Below are 9,820 nucleotides of genomic sequence, written 5' to 3'. Positions count from 1 at the left end.
ACATCCTATCAATTCAAGGGATGCGGGTGGCGCTGTGGTCAAAACCACAGAGCCTAGGGCTTGCCGATCAGAAGGTCGGTGGTTCGAATCCCTGTGACGGGGTGAGCTCCCGTTGCTCAGACCCTGCTCCTGCCAACCTAGCAGTTCGAAAGCACCTCAAAGTGCAAGTAGACACCGCTCCAGCGGGAATGTAAACGGCGTTTCCGTGCGCTGCTCTGGTTCGCCAGAAGCAACTTAGTCCTGCTGGCCACATGACCCAGAAGCTCCCTCGACCAGTAAAGTGAGATGAGCGCTGCAACCCCAGAGTCGTCCGTGACTGGACTTAACGGTCAGGGGTCCCTTTACCTTTAACTGTCAATTCAAATATCTCTCCCATGACTGTACTACAGTATATACTACTGTTAATAATGAAAAAAACAGATCTATGTACAGTGGTACCTCGGGTTACATACGCTTCAGGTTACATACGCTTCAGGTTACAGACTCCGCTAACCCAGAAATATTACCTTGGGTTAAGAACTTTGCTTCAGGATGAGAACAGAAATTGTGCTCCGGTGACACGGCAGCAGCGGGAGGCCCCATTAGCTAAAGTGGTGCTTCAGGTTAAGAACAGTTTCAGGTTAAGAACAGACCTCCAGAACGAATTAAGTACTTAACCCGAGGTACCACTGTACGCTCCTATGGTCGTGGCAATTCTGATTTGTTTTTTGCATTTATATGAAGTATTAAAACTTGAATTCTTCACTATTCATAAATGCAAGCATGGCAAACTGTACAGTAGATCATGGAATTCTGTGTTTATGAAACTGCAAATGCCCTCACTCTATTGTCTAACAGCATAATTATATGCATGTTTATTCAGAAGTAAATCCCACTGATTTCATTAGTTCCAAGTAAGACTTGCAATCCTATGCACCCAAGGAGTGTTTTAAATCTAAATCCTTTTAGTTGTAAACACAGGAACCAGCTCCTAGGGGCCATGGAGGCTTTAGTCCCCATAATAAAATATCTGAGGGGGCCAGGCCCCCACAAAGTTGATGGGCATTCTCATTCAAATTGTATGTGTGCACTGCATCATGTGATAGATTATGTGGGCCAGGGCTTACCCGGGCCCCCATAGTATTTTATTCAAGTTGGCACCCCTGGTAGCAAACACAATTTGCAGGAAGCATCATTACAGAAAAGCAAACTTATTTCAACCATGTAAAGTAAGTGTGCCGGATGACAAAATTTCAAATGAATTGTCATATATTGGTAGAAAATAAAGCAGATGGAGGAGGAAAAGCATACCTGAAATGCTGGAATTAGTAAATTTGGTTTCTGTTTTTTTATTTTAACGCCAGTAGTTTTATATTGATGTAAGTTTTGTGGGTGCTAGCACAAAATGGCCTCTGTGAGCAGCAAAAATAGAGAAACCAGTATTCCACATTGTCGAGTACTTCCACACACAAAATGCACTGGATACAACGATATATAAACATACTGTAAAATGAGCTACTACTTTTTGGAAGTGGAAGACAGCCATGGTTCTCAAAAAAGCTGGCTATCTTTGATTATTTGTGGATTATTCAGTAACAGAATGCAGCGGTACTTAAAAAAATAAGCTTACTATGATAATAGAAAATTAAACTGCTAGAAGACTAGCTCTTACCATTTAACATTAGAAGATTGTCAGTTCCTGGATGTGGGTAATTCAAACGACCTAAGAACAAATAGTTGTAGGATTTTAGCCATTATATTCAATGGAAAAAAGAAGATGTGCAAAAATACTTAATAAAAATAAAAAAAATCTTATTTATATCCCACTTCTCTGGCTGGGTTTCCCCAGCCACTCTGGGCTGCTCCCAGCAGAATAGTAAAAACACGTTAAAACATCAAACATCAAAAACTTCCCTAAACAGAACCGCCTTCAGATGTCTTCTAAAAGTCAGATAGTTGTTTATTTCCTCGACACCTGAAGGGTGTTCCACAAGGAGAGTGCCACTACCAAGAAGGTTATATACATGGATACACCCATGCACCATAACTCCATTTTGTTCAAGAGCAGAACCAGCTAATATTTTACTCGATTAGCCAACACCACCCTTGAGCCAACTTAAGTTGAAAGAATGAACTTCTTAACCTTAATTCTCTGGTCATAAGATCTGCAATGTGCTTTGGGATCAGCTCCAAGAGGACAAAGGTTCTCTTTGTTTCAAGAAATCCAGAAATAGTGCCGACTATTCCAAGTCTCCTTTTCCATTCTTACTATGAAAACTTCTACCTAACTGCTTAAACTCAGTTACACTGGAGAAATATCAAGCGGCTCAAATCTCAAACACATCTTCTGACACTACAGCTCAAACAAAATCATTTATTCTGGTATAGCTGGTTTTCATTTACTCCAAACATTTAAATACATATTTTAAGATAATACAAGTTCCATGAATGTTTTCTGGCTGGTACATTTTAGAATTTAAGTTAGAAAATACTAAAGAGAGAACTCCTATAATAATTGAATTCTGAATATTTAGAACCACATAACAAAAGGTTTTGTATTTTACTAAGAAGTTTTAGTAACATACAACAGCTGCTTTGTTTTTACTATGATATGGAAGACTGGCATATTACCTCAAGCTCTAAATAAATCTGCTATAATCCCCAAATATATACTAATATACTGCAGCTTTTAGAATCACTGCTCTCTCTTCAGGATGACCGATGACAAATCATGAAGGGTCCATTCATGCAGGACTTTGCATACATAATTTAGATCAACTGAATATATTAAATACTACTGACTCAAATAGGCATCTAAATACATATGAAAGCAGTAATTTCTGTTTTAAGACAGATTTAATTAAACTCTATATAGATTAGCATCCCTTTTCTCATTTTTAAAAATACAATACTTTACTGAGTGAAATCAGTGTCCAGGACATACAAAAGTAAGGTCCCCTCATTTCAGATCAAAAGCCCCCAACGTGATTGCCCAGCTGCATCTTTTATTTTTAATATTCTGATTTGGCAAACCTAGTACCACCTATAATCTAACTATGGACAGCACAGGAGAAGGGGCAGCAATGGCACAATTCCATTTAACCCTGCAATTTTTGCACCTTAATCTTAAATAGTTGTAGATTCAGGTAGGTAGCCGTGTTGGTCTGACGCAGTCAAAATATATAAATAGAAAATTAATTTTTTTCCAGTAGCACCTTAGAGACCAACTAAGTTTGTTCTGGTTATAAGCTTTCGTGTGCATGCACACTTCTTCAGAAGAGTTCCTCCTTTGTTTGCTTCTGTTTAGAGTACAGAATGCTGATCAGAAGTGTGCATGCACACAAAAACTTATACCCAGAGCAAACTTGGTTGGTCTCTAAGGTGCTACTGGACATTTTTTTTAATTTTTTAAAAATATGTACTTTCAAGGCAGCTGTACATTTTACTGAGCTAACATAATAGGAGAATGATGAGCGATGTAATGTGGATATGCTCCAAATAATGCATTATGTTGCCACTCAGCAAATCTTCAGTTTAGGCTCCTAAGGAACAACTTAACAAAATGTTCTCTGCATAAGCCCCATCAAAATGAACTGGAGCAGGTGCAGCACACAATTCTGCTCTCCTCATTCCAGATTTTGTGCATGCATCTCTGGAGCTCCTCATTCAACCATTGCATAATGACGTTCCCATTACAACTGTAAGGGTTATCAAGACAGCGATGAAAGACTGGAAGTCAGGCAATAATAGCATTTTGGGAGAAGTTGTTTAAATCACTGTGAACAAAAATAATAGAAAAAGCCCTTTCTGGATCAAAAAATGATTAGTTTTAGTAACTTTAAACTATACTAATGATAGTCCTCATCAAATAATTATTACAGTCGTGCATTTAAGGACTCATCAGAAGCCACAAGGATGGTAGGCAGACAAGGCAGTGGGAGATGGTTGATGAAGGATGGAGCCCACCATCCCTCCTCTGTATACCACATAGGAAACAAGTAGGATATCAAAGTAAGGAAGCCCCCCCCCCCTTCAGTGGACTGGTGGAGGTGGGATAGAGCTCTTGGTTCCTCCTATGGCACCATCGAGAAAACGAGTAAAAACTTTTGAAACTTCGTGGGCTTATTTACAAGATTAGATTATTATAGCTATTTAAGGACTATTAAGAGATACAAAACGATGAAAAGGCAACAAGCTATTACTTCATAGAATTGACATTCTGTTAAATATCTTTTCTAAATCCTGACAAAATCAAGACCCTGATTAATCCAAGATTTATTTATTTATTTATTCAATCAATCAATCAATCAATCAATCTGTGTTACCCAATTTATTCTTTAAAGTCTGATTTTCAAACATAAATACAATTCTCAATAAAGTAGCAGCACCAGCCTGAGCTCAATGGGACCTAATTCCTATTAAGTGTGTTTAGCATTGTAGTCAATACATACATTTAGTAGGCTATGGTATGCAAACTTATCTGAGAGTTTGTATCCCAGGAAGTCAATGGTGCTTTCTTATCTGTAGATATGTACAGGATAGTCCTGTAGATGAATTTTAAAAACAAACCCAAACTGGGCAAGACTCAGTCAGAATCTAAATCTGAAACATGCTTATAGTTCTAAATGCTTCATTGTTGATGCTACAAATGTAAACATACAGTGGTACCTCGGGTTACATACGCTTCAGGTTACATACGCTTCAGGTTACATACGCTTCAGGTTACAGACTCCGCTAACCCAGAAATAGTACCTCAGGTTAAGAACTTTGCTTCAGGATGAGAACAGAAATCGCACGGCGGCAGCTAAAGTGGTGCTTCAGGTTAAGAACAGTTTCAGGTTAAGAACCGACCTCCGGAATGAATTAAGTACTTAACCCGAGGTACCACTGTATTGTCAAAAGAATAAACCACAGAACCAAGGCACCCAGGGAGTTGGCACCTATGGTTCCCAATATGCTTCATTCTTCTGCTCACCAAGAAGAAATTGATTTAATGGGATATTTGCCTGCAGCATTTCCTCATTTGGGCAGGGAAGAGAACATGTGATACTTGGATGATGGGTGGTATACAAATTTAAGAAAATAATAATATTTTTTAAAAGCCCAAAGCTCTCTCCGTATCTTTTCCAGGAGAGAACTGTGGAAAAGGGGCATAACTTCCAACAATCACATCTGAATAGGACCTATCTTGCTTTATTCAGTGTAAGCATATGATTAAACACCAATGTAACATTAATTTTTTCAAGTAAGGAAAAATACAGTAATGGTGAAAGAGCTCTCCTACAGACTGAAACAGTAACCTACAGTAGTAACATACCTTTAAGAGGATCATGTTCAGCCCTCATTATATCAATGAGTGAATTTTCCAAGGAATGCATATTCAGACTGTCATACATTCTGTTTCGATCCTAGAAAAGAACAAATACATAGCATTAAAGCTAAAAAAAAGGAGAAAAGGACAGTATTTCTAGAATAAGTGAAAGTGTGCTATTGTTAGAATAGTCTTCATTTAGCCTTGTAATAAAGGTCTCTACATAAAATTTCCTTCCAACTGTTGGTACAACAGGACACAGATGCTTCTCATAGACATTTTTATAAATCAGTTTTTAAAAACTTACTTTTACTATAAATTAGAGGAAATGAAATATTCTATTGTCAGTGCTTTTCCTCACAGATTGACCCATTAACCTAGTCATGCTTACTTTGAAACAACTGCCACTGAAGTACTGGTAAGTTTGGCTTACACACGTGTATTTAGCATTAACTATATTTAGCATCTAACTAAACAGCTCAGATGCTATTTGGGAATTAGAAGCGAGTGTCTTTTGAAATACAGATTGTTAAAGAAATATGTTCGAACAACAAATAAAATCAAATCTATAAAGGTTAGGTTGGCAAGAAGCAACCTGCTTGGTTTATATGTCAGTTCAACTAGATCTGGTGCTTTTCCTTTGCAAACACCATATATTTATAAATGATCAGAATATTTAGAAAGAAACAGCCTCTCTCTCTGGACCCAGGGTTGTAATGTTACAGGGAACATTCAGGAGACAATCACAGGAGGACACCTAGATTTGACCAGAACCATCTAAGTAAAACTGGTAGGGGAATTATGGCACAATCATTACAGTGGTGCCCCGCAAGACGAATGCCTCGCAAGACGGAAAACTCGCTAGACGAAAGGGTTTTCCGTTTTTTGAGCTGCTTCGCAAGACGAATTTCCCTATCGGCTTGCTTCGCAAGACGAAAACGTCTTGCAAGTTTGTTTCCTTTTTCTTAACACCGCTAATACAGTTGCGACTTGACTTCGAGGAGCAACTCATAGAATGCGGTGTGGTAGCCTTTTTTTGAGGTTTTTAAAGACTTTGGTGATTTTTGAAGCTTTTCCAAAACTTCTTTTGCAGCCATTTGGTAAGTTAAGCTTTTAAAACGTTTTTGGGGGTTTTTGGATTTTGGGTTGGGGTGTTTGGAATTCAAGGACTTGGTGTTGGGGAGGGGTTTGCAAGAATCTGGAAGCTTGTGTGTTTTTTTCTGCATTTTTATGATTTTCTGTGACCATTGGGCAACTCTGCTGTTTTTTAAAAAAATTTCTGGGTTTGAATTTTGAAATGCTCTTTACAGTATGTGTGACTTTAAAGAGCACTTAATAAACTCTTGTTGTACTAAATTTGGCTTTGTTTGGACTTTTTTTGACCATAGGAACGCATTAATTGATTTTCAATGCATTCCTATGGGATTTCGTGCTTCGCAAGACGAAAAATTCGCTAGACGAAAAAATTCGCGGAACGAATTAATTTCGTCTTGCGAGGCACCACTGTATTTATTTCCTAGAAGTGCTTACTGTCCCAAGGAATAATTAAAAATCAGACTGTTTCTGGTGCTCCTGCTAATATATTCCTCCTCACACAAACAACTCTAGGCATGACACTAAGGTGAATGGGTAGGAAACAGAGAATGAAGAAATCTATCCCATTTCCTTGTAACGCCAGGAGCAAAATAATGCATGTGCAGATTGTTCTGCAGGTCAGCAAATATTTTTTTCTGAGAGACACTTCAAGAAGAGAGAAGTAGGCCATCATCTCAACCTTTACCCTCTAATGATTTGTTTGCCACAGATGCAGCTTCCCTCACATCTAATCTGCCTACTAGTATGGCATACCACACTGCTCTAAACTATACTATCAGGTTATATTTAATCTGACAATCAGCCATCACCTTGAAATGAAACTTACACCATGAACACACACACTGCCTTTAGCATTGTTAACAATGCTACTTATGTTTTTGATTATCAAAAGGTTTACAGCAGAAAATGTCACTAAATGATTCATTTGGTTTGTTTAAAAAATGTTTTATTCAGTATTTCTTAACAGAAAGATAAAGCAGCTTATAGTCTAAAATAGTACAGAGACTGAAGCACCTTCTCTGAAGGTCTCAGTTGGAGGAGGGGAGAAGGGATTAATTCTTCCACTTTGGCTATGAGTACCTTCACACACAATGGGTTTCATTTATCTAATTAAGTCAGAGATGACCCTCTACAACCATTGATTTTGATCCATGACAGGGCCCTTTTCTTGGTGGTTCCCATGTTTTGAATGAGATGTATCTGTTTCCATCATAACAGACTTTCAGGAGGAATTTGAAAACATTTCTGTTTACCCACCCAGGCATTTGATGGCCAAAAGACACCACTCTTGGCAACCCTGAGATCACTGGATGAGAAAATATTTAACCGTTTTACTATTCTTTTAAATGTAACTTTTTTAGATGTTAATTAACTATGTTAATGGAGCTCGCTGGGGATCCTTCCCCAATAGGTCCACAATTTTGATGCAGGCACTAAGTGAAACCTTCTGAGTATGCCTCTATTTTGCTTAAGAAATCTTTAAGAGTGTGAGGTTTTTGTCAGGAAGTCCGTATACTTTGGAACAAATATTTGATTTGTTTCATTGTACAGTAATTAGCTTTTGTGGTACCAATTTTTGCAACAATCACCAATCCTTCTTTATCCAGAAGATAGTGTGTAAATGATACTTGTAATCTATGAAACTGATCACCATAAGTTCCTAAGGACTGGAGCAGGAACAAAAAAAAGGGTAACATCATGTCTGACTACTGTTCTTCCTGGCCACCATTCCAGCCAGAAGCCATGTTTCATCTGGCCTATGTGAGAAGTCCCTTCCCCTAAGTGATTTCCAATGGAAGCACATTGAAGAACATAAGAATACAATAATGTATATTGAAGAATATAAGAATAGCAGTAGCAGGAATATTACACAGCTGTGGAGAGACTTTACTATGACCCCCCACATTAGCTCTCTTTGTTACAATAACACTATAATATGAGCTATTAACTCTTGCTAATGTAACTAATATGCCCCAGAGATTGTTTGATTGGAGGCTACACATCTTTAAATAAATATTTCTTCAATCATCCTAAAAAACCCTTCAATTTACCATCTCTTTCCATAATATGTTACATTAGACAGTGAAAAAGGACCATCCTAAAATGATGGAACTGGAAAAATAAACATGGAGGCCACTTGCAGAAAATGGAATAGTATAAGCAGCAAGCCAATAGTGGTGGTAGGGGACTGCTGTCTAATTTAACTCTTGAACACAATAGTGTAGTTTCCCAGGAATGTAAATTTAGATTTTTCACATGATGAGAAAGAAAAATTAAGAATTGCATACATGTAGTTTTTCCTTTATGATTGAATGTCTAATTTCTACTTAAAAAACCAGACACACACTTTAAAATATAGCCTAATTAGATTTGTTCATGATACGTCAGTTTAACATTCTGTATTATTACACAGAGGGTCAACACCCACATACTCATCTAAATATTTACTGTTTATGCGATTCAAACAAAGCAAAATAGCATCTGATCTGATAAGACTTCAAGGAAACCAGCTTGACTTGTAGCTCAAAACTGTCACTACAGCTCAAGTTGGTTAGTAATCATCTTGCAGGAAATGCACACCATTCTGTAGAGTACAATATAGTAAACCTTCCTTCACCATTACTTTTAAAATGATTGTCTGGTTTTAACTTTTCAGGCATGCTATTTTGAGTTCTACTTCCACTTACTTTTCAGGCATGCTATTTTCAGGCATGCTATTTTGAGTTCTACTTCCATTTACTTCCATGCAATACAATCCCATCCTTATTTCTAAAGAGAATTGTCTGAACAAGAGTCCAATAATGGACTCAAGAGAACATGAAGCTGCAGCACTGCTGAAGCTAAGCAAATCTAAACACTGCAGCCCCATGTAAGAGAATTCCAGGAGTATATAAATTATTCTTAAAATTGTATTATAGCATGCTACCCAGTTTCTTCTCTTGCAGCTACCTATTAAATATGTATTATAGTGGCCTCTATAGTACTGTCAAGTCAGGGAAAGGGGAGCTATGATTTTAAGCCTATATATCACGTCTATGTATCACCTCCAATTTCTCAGATGCTTCATCATAATGAAGGCAAATTTCTTGCCATAAGAACCTGCTTTTCTTTGTTTTAAAGCAGACATGGAGAAACATGTGGCCCTCCAGATGTTTTTCTACTCCAACTGCCATTAGCTCAAGCCAACAGAGCCGATGATCGGAAATGATGCGAGTTGTAGTGCAGGAACATCTGGAGGACCATAGGTTTCCCATCCCCAACTTAAAGCAACATATACATTGACTGCCATATAATAATACAATACTGAACAGTGTCGGTACTAAATATGGGCATAATTGTAACTTGTGCTTGTTTATCCTAGTTTATTGAAAAGGGTGTGGGATCATTGCCTCTTGGGAAAAACCATTACTCCAACTATTAGCTTTTCTAATCTTG

General features: G+C 37.7%; 1 protein-coding gene across 4 annotated transcripts in view; it reads right to left on the bottom strand.

Moving 5' to 3' along the window:
- CPEB2 (cytoplasmic polyadenylation element binding protein 2) overlaps positions 1 to 9,820 on the bottom strand; it is a 64,781-nt gene that overhangs the window by 30,778 nt on the left and 24,183 nt on the right. For all 4 annotated transcript variants that reach the window (XM_081021542.1, XM_081021539.1, XM_081021540.1 and 1 more), the window contains exons 3-4: positions 5,297 to 5,387; positions 1,652 to 1,702 (exon numbers count right to left, since the gene is read on the bottom strand). In XM_081021542.1, coding sequence (XP_080877668.1) covers positions 1,652 to 1,702; positions 5,297 to 5,387 — 142 coding nt within the window. The remainder of the gene's footprint in view (positions 1 to 1,651; positions 1,703 to 5,296; positions 5,388 to 9,820) is intronic.

This window comes from Podarcis pityusensis, assembly GCF_964106645.2.
Source record: "Podarcis pityusensis genome assembly, chromosome: 9".
Classification (NCBI taxonomy): Eukaryota; Metazoa; Chordata; class Lepidosauria; order Squamata; family Lacertidae; genus Podarcis; species Podarcis pityusensis.
The sequence above is the reverse complement of the archived record's forward strand: the minus strand, read 5'-3'. Positions and strand labels throughout refer to the sequence as shown.